Source organism: Natator depressus, chromosome 15 (assembly GCF_965152275.1).
Source record: "Natator depressus isolate rNatDep1 chromosome 15, rNatDep2.hap1, whole genome shotgun sequence".
Taxonomy (NCBI): Eukaryota; Metazoa; Chordata; order Testudines; family Cheloniidae; genus Natator; species Natator depressus.
In genome coordinates, this window is record NC_134248.1 from 10484252 (window position 1) to 10506969 (window position 22718).

The 22718-nt window shown below is 43.0% G+C and overlaps 1 protein-coding gene across 1 annotated transcript in view; it reads right to left on the minus strand.

The window, feature by feature from the left end:
* Window positions 1-22718, minus strand: part of GCN1 (GCN1 activator of EIF2AK4) — a 61649-nt gene that overhangs the window by 12262 nt on the left and 26669 nt on the right. The window contains exons 26-49 of the mRNA XM_074973255.1: window positions 20930-21108; window positions 19631-19711; window positions 18945-19088; window positions 15674-15801; window positions 15291-15480; window positions 14912-14982; window positions 13544-13709; window positions 12073-12267; window positions 9630-9876; window positions 8772-8893; window positions 8343-8457; window positions 7738-7917; window positions 7130-7350; window positions 6315-6383; window positions 5954-6092; window positions 5640-5836; window positions 5128-5270; window positions 4186-4303; window positions 3828-4043; window positions 3006-3170; window positions 2358-2519; window positions 1774-1866; window positions 1380-1523; window positions 55-324 (exon numbers count right to left, since the gene is read on the minus strand). Coding sequence (XP_074829356.1) covers window positions 55-324; window positions 1380-1523; window positions 1774-1866; window positions 2358-2519; window positions 3006-3170; window positions 3828-4043; window positions 4186-4303; window positions 5128-5270; window positions 5640-5836; window positions 5954-6092; window positions 6315-6383; window positions 7130-7350; window positions 7738-7917; window positions 8343-8457; window positions 8772-8893; window positions 9630-9876; window positions 12073-12267; window positions 13544-13709; window positions 14912-14982; window positions 15291-15480; window positions 15674-15801; window positions 18945-19088; window positions 19631-19711; window positions 20930-21108 — 3755 coding nt within the window. The remainder of the gene's footprint in view (window positions 1-54; window positions 325-1379; window positions 1524-1773; window positions 1867-2357; window positions 2520-3005; window positions 3171-3827; window positions 4044-4185; window positions 4304-5127; window positions 5271-5639; window positions 5837-5953; window positions 6093-6314; window positions 6384-7129; window positions 7351-7737; window positions 7918-8342; window positions 8458-8771; window positions 8894-9629; window positions 9877-12072; window positions 12268-13543; window positions 13710-14911; window positions 14983-15290; window positions 15481-15673; window positions 15802-18944; window positions 19089-19630; window positions 19712-20929; window positions 21109-22718) is intronic.

Below are 22718 nucleotides of genomic sequence, written 5' to 3' on the forward strand. Positions count from 1 at the left end.
GACTTGAGCATAAGCAATCGATGAAGTGAGCTGTGGCCCTGCCCCATATCTCACCTTGGTGATGGAATTGAGAGCATCCCAGCTTTCATTCAGAACCACAGGATTGGTATCATTAAAAAGTCTGATCAAGCCTGAGACCAAGTTCCTGAGATGAGCAGTGCAGTCTGCTTTTGATTTGGAGCAGTAAATGTTTAGAATGACAGCTGCTGCCTGCCTCATTCCCACCTCAGGGCTGCGAGTGGCTTCTAATAGATCTTCAATGATAATTCTCTGCCCGACATCATCTTCCACAGACAGGACTACAGCCTGGCAGTTAGCCATTTCCTAGAAAGTCAGAATGAACTTTATGTTAGCTTTCACCCAGAATAAAAGCCACACATCTCAAGGTTTAATACTGTTGCCCTACAGACCATTATCCTCCAGGATAAATTGTATAGTTGTTAATTACTGTTCATGGAAACCAGTCACACCACCTACATGTCTTCTGTTCTTGTAGTCCATCTAGAGCCCAAATCAATTTCTTATTTGTTAGTAACTAATTTTAACAATAGATTGTCCTTATTTAATGATAAATCCAGGGCATAAACTAAGGATGGAACACAATTTTTGAAGGATGGAGAGGAGAGTACATGGCAGATTCTCTCTAAAACTAAGAACTGCCCCTTTGCCCAAATGAGAAGCTGCATAGGTAGCTTCCCAAGAGCCAAAGGGCTGCACTTAATTTACATAAAATGAGTGTGGTTGCATTTTGCTCCATCTTCAGTGCAGAGGTTTAGAGATCACAGGCCCCAGCACACAATACTTCATCTTGATCCAAGCAGTTCCATGGTCCATGTCACCATACTGAAGGGAATGTCAGCTATGGACAACTTTAGATAGCTCCACGGGAATCTTTGTGCTAGGAGACTGAAAGATCAGCTAACAGACATCTTAGACAATGAACCCATCACTTTAATTTTTAGTTACACTGAGCTAAACAGACAGACAAAAACAATCAATTCTTGGGGACAGAAACACTCTGGACTTTGCATATTATATATTTTTGAAATCACAAGAAGCAGTATAGAAACAGAACCACACTCAGAGTAAGAACTGTAAGAAAATATATATTTTTAGTCTCTCATCTAATGCCCCAGTTTTCTAATGCTACAACAGATCCCGTTAATTGGGCACACTGTTGGCCAAACCCATTTAGATTCAGGTAGTCTAACTTTCCCAACTCCTGATATACCACCAACAAAAAGATCATTGAATCAAGGGGCTAATGCACAAAATTAAAACATACCATCAATTTATCTAAAAACCCTGAAACATTGTTTATAACTGAACTTAAAATACTAGTCTTCCTTACTTACCAAAAAATGAACTATGCCACTTACCAGTTGCTCATCAGCACTGCCCAACTTCTCTTTCAGCGCAGACATCATAGCAGGTAGGATTACACCCAGATGCCGTGTCAGGGCCTCGCCTGCCACAGATGAGAGGAATGCTAGCACTCTGGTGTTTACAGGAGGAGAAATTAGCTAAAGAAAACAGGAGAAGCAACAGTAGTTTACTCCAGTAAGGTTTTTCAGAAGGCACCTCACATAATACACAGGCATGAACAATTCTTAACCATGGGTACATCATAATCCAAATTACAACGAGTGCTTCTGCAAGTAACCTGTGCAGAGTTTGAAATTTTGCTCCCAGTCTTTGAACATCAGTGCAGAGAACGTTTGAAGCAAGAAGAAATAAAACACTTATGAAGTTTAGATTTATTCCAAACCATACCTTTGGCACCAGGTAAGGCAGCACCACACGGCTCTTAACAGCCATAACTTGCTTAAGACCGTCCAGAGCAAAGTCTGATGTCTCTTCAGTATCCTACAGAAAGAGTACAGGGAGTTAGCCAGCTCGCATGCAAGATTATCTCTGCCACAGCAAACTAGACCTTGTTTCAAGTGACAATTTTTGGGATAATCATACAACCAGCACCTATATAAGTCCTTCCATCTGGGGCTCTCAAAGCCTTTTTCAGACTCTGAATCAAGCCTCCCTACCAGGTTAGGAAGAATCTCATTAGTGAGGCACACAGATTAAGTGATTTCCCAAATGACAGTGGAGACATGTAGCAGAGCCAGAAGATTACCCAGATGTTCCAACTCTTCGTTCTACACTTTAGCTACAAGACCATTCCCTTCCCCTCTTGCAGAAGAGATGAATCCAGGGAAGAAATGAAATAATTAGACTTGTGACCCTCCCCTAAAGATCTAGCATTACAGACCAACTCCTCCTTCAGCCTGTATCAAGAATCTCAAAACTTGTCCTACAGTGAGGTTTTTTAAAAAGGGTTTGGTCATATCTGAAACACTTACCAGCTGCTTCAACAAAAATGGCAGGATGTCTTCAAGAGCCTGGTATCCAATTGTTGAGTGCAGCTGTTCAAATGTTTTGGCTGCAGCCTCTCTGACTTCTTCCAGAGGATCGCACAGAGCTTTTCTCACTGTAGGAACTAGCGACTCTGAGAAGAACAGCACCTATGAGATATATAGATACAATTACAGGACATCTGTCCCTGGCAGCTGGAGCATAGCAACACCTGAACACAGCAGCTGGGAACTCAGGACTTACACAATAGAAATAAATTGCTCTTTACTTGAAATTAATTCATGGAAAATTTAGATGGATTAATTTGTGTGAAAATCTGTAGCATCCACAATGAGCTAGATTAATTTGAAAGAAGTTTTCAACTCTTATGTCTCAATCTGAAGACAGATTGCACTGTTTTAAGATTGCCAATTGCAGACATAAATTATATATATTATATATATACACACACACACACACACGCACTTTCATCTGGACAGCAGTTCCAACTAGTTGCAACTCCTGAAATTCAGTTCCTTTTACGGCAGTTCATAAAGCAAGTTTGCTGCATCTTCACCCCTTAACTGCAAAGAATGTATTTTATAACAGCACATGGGCTAAGAAGTTTGAAATTTCCCCTCTGGAATTTAACTTACTGCATCCCTGCTGGTGGACTTCATGATCTCACTCAAACCAATGCAGACACCTTGCCTCTCATCGCTCTTCTCTGACCTCAAACCCTCTTCCAGGATAGGGATGATTTCTGGAAGGATCTTCTCTCCCAACTTTCGAACGAGATCCCCCAGCGTCCGTGCTGCAACCTGTCCCCAACAATCATACAACAGGGTCACTCTGAACAGTTATCACAAGCAACTAGTTAGAACGTGTCAACCCCAACTGAACTGGAATATTCCATTCTAACTAGTAAGAGATCTAAGGCAGTTAGCACTACGTACCTCAGTCCATCAGTGTTTCAGACGAACACAGACTGCACCGAGACACTATATACATGCTACATATACACTCATGAAATACAGTCCATACTGCCACTCTAGACAGTATAACCTTGTGCATATTTTCATTTCCTTTTAAACTTTTAACAGTACAAACATCTGAAACCCAACACTTCCATTTCTTAGTCGCATGGAACTTAATGGTTGAAGTGATTTTTTTTACTCTCTATTTGTTGTACTCTTATATGCCATATTTCATCCATAAGCAAGTGTTCATAGCAGAGTTAATGATGAGTGGAGATGGGAACACAGCTATGAAAAGGGAGGTTTAAAAAAATGTTTATTTCACCGTAGCTGCTCCAAATAAACAGGGACTGTGTAGAGGAGACACGCATGTGTTTTTAAGAAGGTTAGGTTACTGACAGCTTTGGGGCGGTTTATTGAAAGAGTAACCACATTCCTCAAACACCAGTTATGAACAGAGTAACCTTTGTTAGCAGAGTACCACCTGGGCAGAACCCTTACCGTTCTCTTGTCTGCACAAGTACTGGCCAAGAACCCCAACAGAAGACTAAAGAGGGTTGGCAAAATTTCACGTAGCGTGCGAGGTGTATTTGAGACCACAATTTTCCAGACGTGCAAGGATGCCTGACGAACTACGAGCTGGGCGTCTGATCGGCCCATGTACAGACCTGCCAGAACTCTGTTCCGCCGTTCCACACCAAGAGCACTAATAATGGCCTGAAATAAATAAAAGGAAACCAGTGAAGTCAACATTGCACTTTTTGCCACATGAAACTTAGAAGAGGTATTGCCATTATAAAGGTCACTCCAGCAGGCTCTCTCCACAAATGGGAGCACAGCAACAGACAACAGCACTTACCTTGTTTGACTGAGCTGTTCCAAAGTTGTCATCCTCTGAGGCAGTTTCTGTTGTCATTTTTCCAGTGACTCCTGAGATATGGAATAGAAGATCCCCAAGGAGCTGAACTGAGCTAAACCTGACAAAGGGAGTAAGATCAGTGTTACATGCAGAAAAAAGAAAACAAGTGGTACCTGTCCAAACTGACTGACTGTTATGCTAGACACTACCATGGGAGCAAATGGTGAGGAAGAGAACCAAGTCAATGTGAATTGTCATATGAGATGCCATAAAGATCATTCCGTCAATCTGAGTGAGAAAGAGCATTATAAAGATGATGGGATGGAGGGAATTCCAAACTAAAACAGAGATTAGAGAGCCGCCATGTTAGGGCAGCAAAATGACAAATAAGCCTTGATCTGAACTTTGAAGAGGAGCAAAATAGCCTGTCGGTAAAATCATTTGCACATTGTCTATGTCCACTGTCTTCTGTGTTGATATGAACACACACTTGGGATGCCACAAGACTGCACTCATCAGTAGCCATTTTATGTAACTAATTTTTAGACCAGGGTGCTTTCCACTTCATGTTTCCACACCAGGGGGAATGATTGTTGAGACAGCACTTTGAAAAAAGAAATGCACTATGTGTATGTGAGTTCTAAATATTACCAGAGAAACTGCTGTGGAAAAACATTTTAAAATTGCGACCTGGCTAAGTGATCCAGTAGGAGTGTTTTGCACTATCACCTGGGAGAAACTGCATGTTCCATATTCCACTCCATATTCTGAGTCAGAGTACTACTACAAAGGCACCACATAGTCCACGTGTAGAAGGGAGAGCCTCTTGTTTCAAAGCAGCTCCTACACTTCTTTGAAGAGCAACACTGAGAGGCTCCGAACCCATCCGATCTTCCACTGGTGGAAGGATGGTTACTGCCGGGTTAAAAACTTATTCTCTACCTGATTCTCCAAAGGTCATCAAAGAGACCTTGCTCAAGCTGAGGCAGGAGAAGAGCAATTGCAGTTTCTGCATACATGCTGATGATTCTCTGTCCAGCACGAAGGGCGGTGTCTCGCACAAACTCATTCTCATCTGCCAGAGCCTAGACCAAGAGATAAATCACAAAGTGTCGTTTTCAATGTGGAAGAAAATACCAAATAGATGGCACTTGATTTCCACAGTGAGATGGTGCATTCCTCTCTCTCATCCATTAAAAGTAATGAGTTGCAAAGCAGTGAATGCCCAGTTGAGACCTCTTCCCATTTCCCACAATCTCCAAAGTCAAGGATTTACTAAAAGCCACACAAAAAACCCAGCAAACAATGCTATCAAGGACCTTGGAAGAGCAGAGAATAGAATTTGCTATGGACAATGCCATGCAAATCTCAATTACTTTATTAGGCATTTAGAAATACCTGAGAACTTTCCTTCCCTTCCCTAAATTGTGAATTTTCTGCTATCTGCTTCCTACCTTAAGGATGCACGGTATGATTGGCCCAACATAGGGGGTGAACTTGTCTCCAAAGGTGAGGGGCAGGTAGTTGAACATCATGATATAACCATCCCGGACATGGGGTGCAATGTCCACTTTGCTGGCTGTAGCTACAATTTCTGGCATAAGTTTCTCCAGCTTTTCTACCCCCAACCCTGCCATGACTTCAGCCAGACCTGAAAAACAACACTCGATTTCAAAGCTGGTAAACACACAATGACGACACACACAAACTTCTATTTTGGCCAAGCTAAGGAACTCCAACACCATTGCTCAGCTCCTGTTATACTTACCTTGTGCTGCACCAGATCGATCCACTGAACTCTGCTCATACGTCAGCGTCTCCATCAGCCATGGCAGCAAATCCTCAAAGCACGACTCCCCCATGCCCTTCACCATGGCTCCTAATGCCTTCGCAGATACTGTACGCACCTAACAGGCAAGAGAGAGAAGTGTAAAGTTACAAAATATCCAGTCATAATGAAAGTTATCAAGACAGAGCAATATGGAGGTCTTAACTCCCCTCCCTGATCACTTTTCACAGCTTCTCTCACTATTCTAACCACAAACTAGTTCGTGGAAAGATTAGGATTAATCCTACAGGCAGAAAGACTCTTCACACTTGAGTAGAACTGTAGTTCTACCAAGACTTACCTCAGGCACGGGGTCCAACAGAGAGGTTTTCAGTCCAGGGGTCACACTGGGTAGGTAAGGAGACAGATCCTGAAACAAAAAGCCCAGTGTTTAAGTGCTGGGTTCAAAAAGAAAACTGAGCCATCCGAATCTCATCTTTGTCTGGTAACCGTTTGATACAGCTGTACCCTGGGAGCTTAATACACTGCTTCCACAGCACTGATAATACACAAATTAACTCAATTTTCCCACGCGGTCCTTACAGAGCACTGTCACACTAAGCAGGTCACTCAAAAACCTTTCATGCTCATTCATAAATTAAATTTTTGTTTCCTAAATTAAATCCAGCCCTCTTCCCCTCAATGCAAGGCTTAATTTTAGAGCGTAACCAGCAATAAAGGAATCAAACACCGATCTTCACTCTACAGTTACTTCAACTTTTCCTTCTGTGAACCAACACTGAAAATCTCTGAATTCATTCCGAAGTAGTGGATTTATGGAGGCATCTCTCTTAGAGCACAAATATTTACCAATTCTTCTACAAGACTTGTTTGGGAAATGTATATGGCACCAGAGCTACACAGTAGATCAAAGGAGAAAGTTTATAAGTTGGTCTCAACCACGCTAGGATTTTCATTATCTTTGCAGAAGTCACTTGCTCACATGACATCCATGTTGAGTCAGTGGAACTGCTCAGAGTTCTCGGATTACCCTTACCGAGAACAAAACCCCAGACACACCAGTAAAATATTCACAAGTCTTTTGCTCCGTTAGACTATTTCTCCTCTCCAAAGTAAGCGAAGTCTATAGCTGGAAAGATCTCCCCAGCATTATACCTTCTGATCAGTCAGGGAGTACATATTTCCAATGATCTGGGCAGCCATTTTCCTGGTGTCTGTGGAACGATCTTGAAAGGCTCTCTGAACAATGGGCATAATGAGGGCCAGAGACGGAGCATCAATGAAATGGACAAACTTGGTATCCAGCAGGGTCTGCAGGCACTCCTGGGTCTTCCTGGATGGGTCAGTGAGCGCATCCAACAGTACTGGAGCAATTGCTACACATTTCAAAATGGGAGAGAAAAATGCTATGTTTGTACATGGAACCGACAAGTGAGACAGCTTCAGCCACAGCTGGTGTCCTCGCGCCCACCCAAAAAAAGTGCTAATCCTTCTAAAGAATGACAAAGTGAGAAATGGCAAAGGAAGCCCTATTGACATCAGCTGAGAAGATTCAGAGAACATTTAGAAAGCATAAAAACAGACACTTGTGTTGCAGTTTTCAGGTTATACCTTTCTAAAGTGGATTTTGTTTCAAGTTTACATATTCAATGTGAACGTAAACTAAAAGGGTCCTGCCCTAGGACATGGTTATGAACTAGGGTCTCATATTGGGATGCATTGAGCAATCAAACAACAGACACACAGAGGCACAGGGTTCTTACCCAGGATCTCCGGATTCCTGATAACAGAGCCAATTTGCCTAAGAGCCTGCTGTCCTGCCTTCTGCACTTTTACATGGGAGTCTGTGAGCACTTCAGTGAGCTTTGGCACGATATTTGGCAGGCAGGAAGAGAGCTGTTTTGGGGCACAGTATGCCATAGCCCCCAGCAACTCCACGGACCCTGAACACAGAGTAAGAGAAAATTAATGCAATGGAAGAGACTGGCAATGGCAGTGTTCAGCTCAAACTCAGCCCTGCACAGAGCAATAGTCCAGAAAGCACATGCATTGCGGAGGTTTTTAAATAATGGGAAGTTTTAAAAACTGTTCGGGAGGGGCAGCAGGCCAAGATTCCTGCTCTTCAGCTACCTCTATAGCTGCAAGAGAATGTTTCTTAGAATCCAGTCACAAGAAAATGCTGCTTAAATATGTTGAGACAGATGATAAATGAAGCATTCATTCCAAAAGCTCCATGCTCCGCTGTAGCACAAAAAAGAGAACAAGATCTCACAGTGTTCACTGGGATGAAAGAATAAGCCAGGCAAGTGGTGTATCAGTGAACTTCAAGCTCCTCTGAGCTATAGCAGAGTCAAACACTAGTCCATACCAGCTTTGGTTCTCCAAGACTCCTCCTCAAGAGCCGCCAGAAGCGATGGTAGCACCAGCTTCACGCCATGAGCACTGAGGTTGCTCATCACTGCCTTGGCACAGTCGTCTGCAGCCTCGAAGGAGGAAAGAGGACATTTATAATCTGCCTCACTGCTGGTTTCTCCCGCTTCTTTAAAGAGCGGGTGGGAACATGGCCCTGGGGTAAAATAGTGTGGATGTCCAACAGTACAGCTAGTTGAAAGACAGTCCCAACCTAGAGTTAATGCCCAGTGGAATATGATGCTATTGGTTATCAAAGAAATCAAATTCTACTGGCCTGTGGTTTGTACAAGGGTTTGGTTTTTTTAAATTTAAATAGTTATTCAGAATAAGAATAGTTTTTGCTACCACCTCTCACATTCCTGGTTCTCAGGAACCTCTTACTCACCTCTCGCACATACTGGTTTCCATCTCCAAAACAAAGCAGCAAATGGGGTAACACATGAACCACATAGGGCTCAAAGAGCTTCCCAAGCATGGTGCAGAGCATCTCAAAGGCAAACAGAGCCCCTAGAAAAAGACAGGATAATCAGGAAATAATATACACTCTAGGTGGGATCAGAAGTGAAGATCAGATTTGCCTGAGGAGCTAAGAGGTAATTTTTTGTGGGAACCTCAGATCCAGAAACCTCCTGGGCATCTCATTCTCCCTCCTTAAACCAGAAGGGAGTATTGTGTCCGGGACTTTTGCTCCCCAAAGGTGGCGCAGAGACTGATAGCATTAAAAATGAAGCGTGGTAGCTTTCTGAGTCCCAGTGTAAGTTAGGATCAGAGTGAAGGAAAGAGAAATAAGGATGGAAAACATACAGCAGCAAACGCAATGAAGAGGTTTTAAAAACCCATCGCCACCTCTGGACCAGCTTACACTCCTATCCTTACTGCCCTGAGCGAAGCAAGAGCCTCCCTAGCAACACCCTTACCTGAGATGGGAGAGATGAGAGTGAGGACACATTCCAGAGACTAAGACCCCTTCCTCTACTCCATTGTGAGGTGGGGTTTTTTTTGTTTGTTTGTTTGTTTTAAAATATACTGTACAAGAGAAATCAAGATTTCAGGAGATGCACATTCCCCACTTTAACAGTATCAATTGAGGGGAAAAGAGTAACCAGAGACAGGATTTCCTATGCAAGTCAGTCAGTCCCAAGTAAATGGAGGAAGTACAGGTATCAATATGCCTGGTACAAGTGTCAGCAGATCAAATACAGAAAACTTCAAAAAGATGGAGAGGAGAGGGCCTGCCACGCACCTTCTCGCCGGCGGAAGTTCTTCTTATCCTGAATGGCATCCGTCAGCGTGGTCATCATCTTCTGCTGCTTGAGAGAGAGGATGCCAAGGCCTTTCACCAAGCCTGCCAGTCCATATGCTGCACCTTTGCGCTCAGCATACTTATCAGACTCTAATAGCAGCTGCATTAGCTTCTGTATCATTCCTCCTGCATCGTCTTTAATTGCAGGCACAAGAGGTGGTAAACAGCTTGCAACAGACTCCTGGACCTATGGGAAAACCCACTAGTTAAACATATCACAAGGTGTATGTCACTAACACTATAACGTGTCCCCACCACTCACCTTGCTGATCTACTGGTATGTGTCCCCAGCGACAGGTTTCTGCCTTCTCATGTTTCTGAATCTGAACCCATGTTTGACTTCAGAGTGTAGCTGCTTAGACCCATGGTTTTCAACCTTTTTTCATTTTTGGACCCCTAATAAATTTCAAATGGAGCTGCAGACCTCTTTGGAAATCTTAGACAGTCTGCAGACCCTCAGGGGTCCGTGGACCACAGGTTGAAAGCCACTGGCTTAGAGAATACACATTCCCTTTATAACACTCTAAAGCCAGGTTTTGGAATTAACTGAGTAACTTAACAGTAACAAGTCACTGGGACCAGATGGCATTCACCCAAGAATTCTGAAAGAACTCAAATGTGAAATTGCTGAACTATTAACTATGGTTTGTAAACTGTCCTTTAAATCAGCTTCTGTACCCAATGACTGGAAGATAGCTAATGTAACGCCAATATTTAAAAAGGGCTCTTGAGGTGATCCTGGCAATTACAGACTGGTAAGTCTAACATCAGTACCAGGCAAATTAGCTGGAACAATAGTAAAGAATAAAATTGTCAGACACATAGAAGAACATAAATTGTTGGGCAAAAGTCAACATGGTTTCTGTAAACGGAAATCATGTCTTACTAATCTATTAGAGTTCTTTGAAGGGGTCAAACAAACATGTGGACAAGGGGGATCCAGTGGACATTGTGTACTTAGATTTCCAGAAAGCCTTTGACAAGGTCCCTCACCAAAGACTCTTACGTAAATTAAGTTATCATGGGTTAAGAGGGAAGATCCTTTCATGGATTGAGAACTGGTTAAAAGACAGGGAACAAAGGGTAGGAATAAATGGTAAACTTTCAGAATGGAGAGGGGTAACTAGTGTGTTCCCCAAGGGTCAGTCCTAGGACCAATCCTATTCAACTTATTCATAAATGATCTGGAGAAAGGGGTAAACAGTGAGGTGGCAAAGTTTGCAGATGATACTGAACTGCTCATGATAGTTAAGACCAAAGCAGATTGTGAAGAACTTCAAAAAGATCTCACAAAACTAAGTGATTGGGCAACAAAATGGCAAATGAAATTTAATGTGGATAAATGTAAAGTAATGCACATTAGAAAAAATAACTCCAACTATACATACAATATGATGGGGGCTAATTTAGCTACAACAAATCAGGAGAAAGATCTTGGAGTCATTGTGCATAGTTCTCTGAAGACGTCCACACAGTGTGCAGCGGCAGTAAAAAAAGCAAACGGGATGTTAGGAATCATTAAAAAAGGGATAGAGAATAAGATAGAGAATAAGACGGAGAATATCTTATTGCCCTTATATAAATCCATGGTACGCCCACATCTTGAATACTGCATACAGATGTGGTCCCCTCATCTCAAAAAAGATATACTGGCATTAGAAAAGGTTCAGAAAAGGGCATCTAAAATGATTAGGGGTTTGGAACGGGGCCCATATGAGGAGAGATTAAAGAGGCTAGGACTTTTCAGCTTGGATAAGAGGCGACTAAGGAGGGATATGATAGAGGTATATAAAATCATGAGTGGTGTGGAGAAAGTGAGTAAGAAAAAGTTATTTACTTGTTCCCATAATATAAGAACTAGGGGTCACCAACTGAAATTAATGGGCAGCAGGTTTAAAACAAATAAAAATAAGTTCTTCTTCACACAGTGCACAGTAAACCTGTGGAACTCCTTTTGCCTGAGGAGGTTGTGAAGGCTAGGACTATTACAGGGTTTAAAAGAGAACTGGATAAATTCATGGAGACTAAGTCCATTAATAGCTATTAGCCAGGATGGGTAAGGAATGGTGTCCCTAGCCCCTGTTTGTCAGAGGGTAGAGATGGATGGCAGGAGAGAGATCACTGATCATTACCTGTTAGGTTCACTCCCTCTGGGGCACTTGGCATTGGCCACTGTCAATAGACAGGATACTGGGCTGGATGGACCTTTGGTCTGACCCAGTATGGCCATTCTTATGTTCATTGCTCTGTAACTCACTACTTCTGTTGTGCCTGGAGTCCATATTTCCAAGAACAGGGATGAAAGCGAGTGATGAAATCCCTGAAAGTGTCAGAGAATTAACCTGCTTCTGCTTGACTCCTGAGAACTTTTGAAAGGAGGTACCTGTTGGGATGGAGTAGACAGGGCTGCTATCAGTTTGGCAACAATTGGTTTCACTTTAGGGTCACTCTTGTCCAGATGTTTTGCCAGGGAGCCCATCAGAATGACCACGCTCTGTCTGACGGCATCATAGTTGGCATCATTTGGAGCATTCTTCAGGAATTCTTCAAATACCGGCAAGAGAGAGTTAACATTGTCCTGAAAAACAAAATGTAGAACATGTCACCTGCTACTAAAGTCCACTCTCAGAGCAAGGTTTGCTCTGCTCAGCAAGACCTTGTTATCCTTATCAGAGGCTAAAACTAGGCAATTATGAGTCTCAATTTACAGTTCATTTTCCATAAAGAGATAGTCTCATATACTACAGCATTTAGGACTATGTGGCATCCTACAGGCTATGGCTATTTCCTGTGAAAGAGCAGTTAGTTCTTAAATATTAAAAAAAAAAAAAAAAAAATAGATACACAAACCTGCCAGCCCAGCGATCTGGTGAAAATGGTGGGCATTACCATGTGGGAGAGCTGGTTTGGATTTCAGCACCCATTCTCTTGTTCCCTGAATTAGTACGAGCTGGGAGTGAAAGAGGAAAGTGCACCTGATATTGCTCATCTGGCAACCAAGAGCACTAGCTAGTGGTGACAATACTCAAGTTCTTCTTGACTACAGGAATGGGGTGATCATAAAGAGACACCTTGAAGCCTGAATGAGGGAGTTCCAACTCTTCCCTCCAAAATCCATGAGGGGTGCAGTGCTTTGGGCTTGACAACTCATCTTTTCTTGACAGATCCATATACCAGCTACATGTGAAATACCCATATATTTTTTTTACTATAATAAGTATGCATTTCTTTAACTTTGGGGTTTTTTATTTGATTCATTTTTAAAATGCCAAAGGCTCTAAGGTTCGTATGCAAGGCCTCCTACATTTTTTTTATATATATATATATACACACACACACACACACACACACACACACACACACACACACACACACACACACACACACACACACAGAGATACATATAGATATATAGGGTGTTGTATATACAGTTCTCAGATGCTGGCATCAGAAGATTAAAGTTATACATGTGAATCCTTGTCAGACACAGGCAGCCTCTGATGGTGCTCACTGCCATGTCTTTACAGCAGTTATTTTACTTACCTTTGTTTAATAGTATAGTCCAATTCTGCTTTTATTGCACCAGTTTTACACCATTTCAATTCCAGACACTTCAACTACATTACTCCTGATTTACCACAGTGTAAGTGAGAGGAGAATATTAGGCTGTTAGTCTGTACTGGTCACTACTGAAACAATTTTAAAATACATTAGAGAAAGAAATTCTCATTAGATGAAGGTTTTCAACCGTTACTTTGTACCAATGGCTTTATCTAATATAGAGGCTTCAACACAGTATCCAAGTCCCACTCACGTTTATTCCCATCTTTAAGGGAAGGAGAGTTTGAGCTTACCTTGCCATGGGTATTGAGTGTAGAAAGAGCTGCATCTAGCATGCACTTCCGGACCTCAGTATTCCGGTCATTAAGGGCATCAGGTACAAAGAACTGAAAAAGGGGCTTCACCTGAGAACTATCCAGGTACTGAGAGAGTTTATTCAAGGCCAAGGCTATGCCACATCTGTATAAAAAAAAAAGTATTATGTATGAATTGGGCTTCCATGATTCAGATGAGTGACTTTTGTAAGCACTTGTTTTTTGCAGCTATCACCACTTCCAATTCCAACAGTTAACAGAGAGAACGCCATGGAACCATAACATTTCAGATAGTTCAGCAGCTGTGCCAATTTTCCCAAAGTGATGATCCCAGAGCAGCAACCACCATTTCACTTTCAGCTCCCTGCTGCAAATTCCCAAAGGTACAATAATCTGGCATTCATACAGCAACTTTCATCTGAAGGATCTCAAGCACTTTACACAAACCCAAACACAAGGATAACTTCATCTACCACTGAAACGCAGTAGCCGTATAACGGTGCACATAAGCACTAAAGAACAGATTCGTTTAAGGGAAGCAGTGAACAATACGCTGTCCAATTAAAACTACAGAAAGCATTTAAGTAGGCAGAATGTAATTATCCAAATTGGAATTTGTCCAGTTCACTGAGGCTAGCACTGCTATTCTTGACACAAATGATTGAGCACGGAATAGAGACTGAGAATCTGACATAAACCACAAATGAGCCACTTTGATAGGAAAAGATTCCATTCTTATGAGATTGACAGGGATAAAATTGTGAAGAACAACAGTCTGATGCATGGGCAGCAGGTATCATAGGCTGAGGAAAGCTGTGCCTTCCCAAACCGCCAGGTGTGGCCCTGCCCATGTCCTGCCCCCAGACCCCCTCCTACTTCCTGCTCTTACCCACTCTACCCAGTTCCCCTGTGCAGTGGCCCCAGCTTGGGCTGGCACTGGGGCCACGCCACCCGCCTGGCGCTGGGGCCACTAGCCTGGGGCGGGGGCTGGTGGCCACGGTGGAAGGTTCTGGGTTGCAACAGGGCCTCAGCTGGAAGGGGCAGGGCTGGGGACTAGCCTCCCCCAGCCAGCGATCCACGCGTCACCCATGGTCTGATGGATCTGGAAATGTTCCAGAAGAACATGCAAAGCTGTACTGGTCTGCACAGTCTGCTCTGAGAGAGACAAGTGTCCCATAATAGGGGAGGCCACACGATCACCAGTTGGTACAAATGCAGAGTTTACTCCTCAAATACTTCCCTGGACCATACGCTTCCCTCTCACCTATAACAACATGAGCAAAAGTCTGAATCATCTCATTTAGGAAGCATTGGAAGTGAAGAGCAGAATTTGAAGAGACACAATACCTTGCTTCCCACTGGTCAGGTGGAGACTCAGATATCATTCGTCCCAGAGCATCCAAAACTGGAGGTGGCCTCTGTGAGTGGGGAAATGGATATATTTAATCAGCATGCCTTTCCAAGGACACACACACACAAAACATGAAGGGAAAAAACAAAGCTGTATAGTAGAAGTTTACTCAGTCTAGTTTCCTCTCCTTAGCCTACAGAATTTAGATCCATGATACCTCCCACATCTGCAATGCCACATTTAACAAAAAATAAAGGACATATATGACAGCACCAACAGAAGAATGTGGTAAGTGCACAGACTGAGTAAGAAAAGGACATAACACTGAGCATGTGTGGTTTGTGCCTGTAACTCCACACAACAGCAGCTACTTACATAGAGCTTCTCCTGGTAAATTTCCATAAGTTTACTCATGACTTCAGCTGCCTGGTTTCGATACTGCTCTACAGCTTTGGAAAGAGCCTCAGCGCCAGCTTGACGCACTGCTTCCTCGTAGTAGATAATATCTTTGATCAGCAGGGAACAGAGATCAGGCTGCAACTCCAGACCCATAGATTCCCACAGCCTGCAGGTAACACAAAGAGGTGATTGATCATTCTTCAGACAACTAGAGATCCCCCTAAACATAGAACACCAGACAGACCTAAAGTTGCACCCTTTTGGGGGCAAGACCTACACAGATCCTCTGTGTAAGACCCCATATGGAAAGGCAAATAAGCATCACTGTTACAATCCACTGAATAGAGTACAGTTCTCACCTCTCTGCCAGTTTTCTAATCTCATCTTCCACATCAAAATTCACCACCCAGAGCCGGCGCAGCAGATTCAATCCATTCTTTTCATCACTGTCAGGTGTTGGTAGCACCATCTGCAGCTCCATTAGTCCCTGAATGAAATGACAGGACATTCAGTGCAAATGTCTGGTCTCTACAGCCATCCTTAGCAGAGATGACCTCAAATCATAATACAGGAAATCTTCCATGTAAAGGAAAATTGATTAAATTAACTTTCTGCTGAAGAACGTCTTGACACTTCTTTCGTTTTGCCAAAAGCTGCTGCAAATTGCACAAAATGGAGTGCCAGAGACTGGGTAATAGTTAAGCAAGGAGTATTGGGGTGGGGTGGGGGGGAGAGAAGAGGGACTATTTCAATTTTACTGTATTTGCGCCATCTCACAGCCATGCAAGGAGACTAATACTTGATTAAAGAACCATTTCAGCAGTCTCACACAAAAGAAGTGTTGCACTCACCTTTCTGAAGAACAGATTTTGTAATTTAACAGGGAAGCTATATTGCCATCCAGTTGCTCAATAATCACCAGTAAAATAGTGACTGAGGACTAAGAAGGAGGGGATAAGAGAACATAAAACCAATGTAATTAGGTACAGCAGCCAAGCAATAGCTCTCAGCTGCTTAGAAGTCCAGGCCTAGGGTAATTGCCTAGATCAGGAGCCCAATAAAAGACAGAAATCACACCTGCATTGAATAGGACAATATAGTGTCATTTGCAATTGTTGCCATGGTGAGAAATACCATAAAAGGGGAAAGAATTATCCGAGTAATGCTGTGCACACTCAGAGGAAGATGCTTGCCTGAACTTGCTTTTCCACAATAGAGCACCAAGAAGTAGAGTTCTAGTAGGTGTCTAGCACTGGACAGGACTCTAAGGTTGCAGACAACTCTTATACTATGCGAGGAGGAAATTTATTCCTCAAAAGTCAGTCCATGTCAGGATTCAAGGGGAATAAAAGCACCAAGGCAACTAGACTGTTTCTTCCTCTCGAGCTAAATAACAAAACACCAGCATAACAAACTACACAAATAAGCTTCATTAAAACAATGTTAGGATTGCAAAGTCAAGCATTCAAAAGTTCAAAGATGTCAGAATTAAGATTGTGTGTGCAACCTGAGACATACACTTTGCCAGTGGGTTTCACAGATACTTGCTCATCAACAAAGAAATATCAGAAACTCAGGAATATTGAGTTACATTCCAAGTTCTGGAGAGGAGTGTTCTCTAGTGCAGTGGTTCTCAAACTGAGGGTCAGGACCCCAAAGTGGGTCGTGACCCCATTTTAATGGGGTTGCCAGGGCTGGCATTAAACATGCTGGGGCCCAGGGCTGAAGCCTGAGAGCTTCAGCCCTGGATGGTGGGGCTCATGTTACAGGCCCCTGGCCTGGGGCTGAAGGCTTTGGCCCCCGTGCCTGGGGCTCAGGCTTCGGTCCTCCCTCCTGGGGTCATGTAGAAATTTTTGTTGTCAGAAGGGGGTCACAGTGCAATGAAGTTTGAGAACCCCTGCTCTAGTGGTTACAGATCCTTTTGCCCTTTTCATCTTCAAGCTTGATCCTGACTCTTTCTGCCCCTCCCTCAATCCCAGTCCAAGTCTCCTTTTCCCTCCAAATCCCAGTCTTCCCCCAATCCTGGCTCCTCATCCCAAATTTCCCACTGTTGTCCAATTTCAGCCGTCTCTTCTCCCAAACCTGTCTCCTTGACTGACCAATCCCAGTATCCACCCACTCCTTGCACCAGTTCCCAGACCCAGTCCTCCCAATCTACTCCCTCTGTACCCTTTGCACCCCACACCCAGTCCAGCTCTTGTCCTTTCTGCATTTGAGTCAGGAAGCCACCTCCTCCATGCTGCCCAGATGCCAGCAGGGAGAGCATTGAGAGCACAAAAGAGTCTCTTTGCTCTCATTTCCTGTGCCTGGTACCACAGTGATGAGCAGCAATTGCAGGGAAAGGCTTGCTCGGCTCCTGCAGCCCCAGGATGCAGCATGCCCCATGCAAACAGACTCTTCAGAAAACTAGCTGCCAAAATGCTAACCAGGCTCTATTGTTTAAAAAAATCTTTTTGCCTAAGAATTAGGCAAGCACAGACAATACTGAAGGGGGTTTATTTACAGTACCGGGAAGACAGACAAGCAGCTTTAAAAATATGGTGCCATAGTGGCCAGTTATATACTTTTTATTAATTCATTTGTACATACAGAGACATTGTTACAAGTAAAAAAAAACCCAAAATAAAAATTAAAAAAGTACATACATATAAAAGGTCATCCTACTTGCATCAAACATTTATGACTACCTTGCGGGGGAAGGAGACAGAGAGGTGGCGGTGGATGAGTGCTTACAAACATCCGGTGGGTTGTGAAGGGAAAATGAGCATTATTCTAAGAGCTAAGTTACTGGGCGGGCATTAACCATATAAGCTAAGCTATGTTATCAGGTATTAACAAAAACTATGTCCTTGCTTCTCAGCAGTTTGTCTTTTTTGCTGGCTAAATTTTAACTCCTTCCAAACACTACTGAGCATGTGCAAACAGTTTTTTCCCCAAGGCTTATAACTTGGCCAAAATTTGGACAGGTTTTGTTGGTTTTTTTTAAATGGGAACAGTAAGAGAGACATCCCTGATATCAGAGGGACCCCCTCCTGCCAAATTTCAAGCCCCTGCTCCAAAGTATGGAGGTGCTTGAGCTCCTCAGCAAGTCTGTAGGAAGAATTTTTAACTTGGACAAAACAACCTCTTGTCCCCTTATCCCATTCTCAGAAATGGCTGACCCATTTTTGCTGAAACTTTCTAAAAACATTCAACCTGACTCAGACACGGAACATTTCAGCCCAAATGGCCCAAAGTTTGGCAAAGTTATAAGCAACCAGAGATAAGGTCTTGTAATGTGAAGCATCAGGCAACCTTTACTACAGGCAGCACTTCCAGCTCCCCCTATAATTCTTAAGGGCAAACAGAATGTTAAAGCGTTACACAGTTGTATGAGGAAGGAGACGGGGATAAGCCAAAACTGCTATTTGAACCACAAACCCAGTGCAGACCCTTTAATGCAATTAATAATGTTCTGACTGTCCATAGTGGGAACATTTAGTAGTCACTGTCTCCTTCTACAGAGCTTAGCCCAGAGACCCGTTTAACAAATGATGGGAATTATCCCAATCAGGGGGTTGGGTAGCCTGCACAAAGGACTTAGAGAGCCCCGAGTTTAAGTGGAAGTCAGAACAAATGTTTCACACCTACCCTGAGAGCTGCATCTCGAACATTCATGCATGGAGACTGCAGGGCCTGGAGTAACACATCAATCTCCTCCTGTTCTGCATAGGCACAGCCATCCTCTCCACTGCTGCTGGTGCACAGAGCAGTCAGTGTATTGGAAGCCAGAACCTGAAACACAATTACAAAGTATTAGAGATCCTATTGCTAGCCTTCCATCCCATTGCACTGATCATAAATAAAATATAGGTGGATATGATGTTACATTGCAACAAAGGAAAAAAAATCTGACAGTCCAGTGGCAGTGCAACATGCAGCCAGGAAGCGACTTGGTGCTTTGCTTTCTATCTGGGAAAGGCTTTTCTGACTCTCCTCCCCATCAGCATCCTGGCCAATACAGAACGAGCAGTGTAGTTGGACTCTGAAAGGAGCCACTTCTACACTTCTTTGCTGGACTGCCACACAGAGCCTTAGAGAGGAAATAAATAGGGACAAACTCAGGGGGAAATGGGGAAGAACGAGTTGGTCCAGTAGAGGAAGAACAAAGGCTTGTTATCCTCAGATACAGGCACTATATAAAACAACTGGTGGTACGTGAACATGTGTGAACAACCAGCCTCAGAGATTTTAGAATTGATGGACATATTTCCTAGGTTCAGCTGCTGATGCAGCTTAGGCTGGGTCTATACTGCTAGACCAAGTGGACAGCTCACCTGTAACCGTGGAGAACCTGTTCCAATCACCCTGGTCAGCAACAGCAGCATATTTGTGCGAGGCAGCAACTCGGGGCCATTCTAAGAAGAGGGGGAAAAATAACATCTTGCCACTCTAATTCGTTCAAATGTAACCCAAAAAGCTAACAGACAGAGAAAATCCGGTGCTAGCAAGTTAGCTGGGCAGGAAGGAAACCCACTCCAATGCCAGCTGCACTACTCCTACACCAGTGAACAAAAAACCTTGAATCATTACATCTGACACACAGAAGGAACTTGCTTTATCCATTCCAGAATTTAACACTCTTAAGGATTAATTCAAACTAATCCATATACTGATAGATGCTGGGATAGTGATCTTAGCTAGGCAATTCAGTAGCAAGAGGATAGGCACCTTCAAAATATCTATGACAGATGTTGAGGGACTTCTGAAGGGAAAGTAATATTTGACTAAGCTATTTGCAAGTAGTGATGGTTAGGTCCTCTACCATCAAATGAGACCAGGGAAAAGTATATGAACAAAGAGAAATCAGATTATTTGTGTAGCACCAAATTTGTGCTAAAGCCTACCACATAAAGCCTAAGAGGCTGTGAAAAAGACAACAGATACTCCCTATAAACCCTCATCAACTTGCCAGCTTGTGAATTCTGTCCAAGCAACAAGTCTCAGACTGAGTGTCTAAGAACAGGGGATACAGAGCAAGTCAGCAGCAGGGAGCTAGGGAAACTGCTTCACTGATATTCGAGACACAAGATGGGCAAGGAAGTATCTTTTACTGGACCAACTTCTGTTGGGGAGAGAGACAAGCTTTCGAGCTACACAGAGCTCTTCTTCAGGTCTGAGAAAGACACTCAGAGTCACACAGTTAAGTACAGATAGATATGTGCTCACTACTTAAGCTAAACTATCTGTTCTAGCTTGTGTTTATCTGTGGCTTTCTGAATACTTTTCCCAGGTCTGAGGAAGAGCTCTGTGTAAGCTTGAAAGCTTGTCTCTCTCTCTCACCCACAGAAGCTGGTCCAATAAAACATATTACCTCACCCACCTCGTCCCTCTAATATCCTGGGACTGATCATTGCATACAATCACTGATATTTTCACATACAATAAATAGCAAGCTCTGCTGAAAGGACAACTTAGTAGCTGCACAGAATTCTTCATCCCAGGGTTTCTTGCTGAAGTTATCAGTGCCCACATTAACCACTCCTTGGCAACTCTCTAATCTTTAATGCCATTATCTTCAGAGTGATCTCTTCACATTCCTCCAGTTCCCAGCGCTGGGACGGATGAACACTGACCTCATCCACCAGCGAAGTTTGGCCACTTGCTGATCTCAGCTGAGCATGAACTGTAAGGATCTGCAGGATCTTGACCATGAGCGCCTCCTTCTCTTCACTATCATTGGGCGTCTCAGTCAGCACCGTCTTTAACAGAGGAAAGACTAAGGAAAATGCTGGGGCTGATAACGATGCAGTGCCTGCAATGGGTAGAGAGAAAAGAAGAAATCCTGTGAGCACAGTGGAGTCTCTTGGGCCTTCATTTACTCTGTAGATATGTAAGAGATTAATGTATTATTCTTTAACTTTTATATTGTGGTATCGCCTAAAGGCCACAACCGGGTTAGGCCCCATTGTGCTAGGCACTGTACAAACACATACAATAAATGCCACAAAGAGCTTACAGTCTAAAAGAGACCAGATGTAACAAGTGGACTTGGGCAACAGGGTAAGAAATGTAGCAAGGTGTGCACAATTCTTAGCTATTCTAAAGCAGCAATCACAGCTCACCATCTGCCTAACCACTATCACATTGCAGTTTCACTTCAACAGCAGTGGCATTCAGGCCCCAGCATTGAGCCGGTCTGAGATGCCTGTTCTCAGTGCTGGTGCATTTTATATTAGTGTGCTTTTAGGGGGTTTTAATTAAGTGACATTAGGAGCTCAAATGATGTCAGACGCTTAGGACCGTGCAGAAAAATCACAAAGAGTAAGAGGAATCACTGAAATTCAGGGGACAAAAAGGTGGAAAAATAGATGAGATACTGAGCTCAGCATCAATAGCTTTTACACAGTACACAGCAGCCTAGCCAGACCATCCTCTTAAAGACGTCACATGGATTCCAGGAGACAAGACTCCTTTAACAAATAAAGCATTTTGAACTCCAGTTGTTTGGCAGCTGGGTCTTTTTCTCTCATAGTGAATCAGCTTTAGAACTGGTGTGAAACACACACTCCTCCCAGCCAGTCCAAAACAGGGAGGTATTAGAAAATAAAGCATCAGAAAGGCTAGCAAAATAAATGACCCTAAATCCCCAGTGTCAGGCTATCCTGTCAAGAGTTATTTACTGCAGGGTACTGCATGAATACAACCACTGGTTAGGTATGGACCAGTATTCATAAGAATCCTCCCATGGGACCACAGTTACAGTCCTTTTCCAAATATTGCTAAAAATAAATAGTGGTTAGAGTGTGTGAATACCCAAGAGGAATGTTTGCCTTCTACCTTCTCTATCAGTGAATGCAGATTTTAATTTCAAATGGAAGAATGAAGAGCTCTGCAGATACAGCACTACAGTGTTATAGCCAGTTTCTCTCATGTAGGACATACAAGCTGTCAGAGCATTTCAAGGAAGAATTATTAATGACCCTTTTTCCTTGTGAAGCTGCTAATTTAACACTACTACAGAGGGAGCATGGATGAAGGAGCCACAGCTGTGGAATTTGCTCCCTCTAGCCCCAAATTACGGTAACTTCAGGGCATACCTCATCATGGGTCAAGCATTGGCTTGACTATGGGTTTAAGCAAGGGAGGTTCTTGATTTCTTTACAAGGGGCTTTATCAGGGAGGAAAGCTATTTTGCATTCATTTCAGACAACAATTATTGTATTTAAGTATGTAAAAATATGCCCAGATGCTTCAGAAACAGATGATCACATTACATTTTGAAGGGGTAATTTCATGGTAAACCAATGAATTAATCTTAATTTAAAAGATTAATAATATTTTGGATATTAAGAGACATTAAGCACTGCAGCATTTAAAAATCTTCAATCTAATGGGAAAAGGAGTTAAATCAAAATTTCAAAT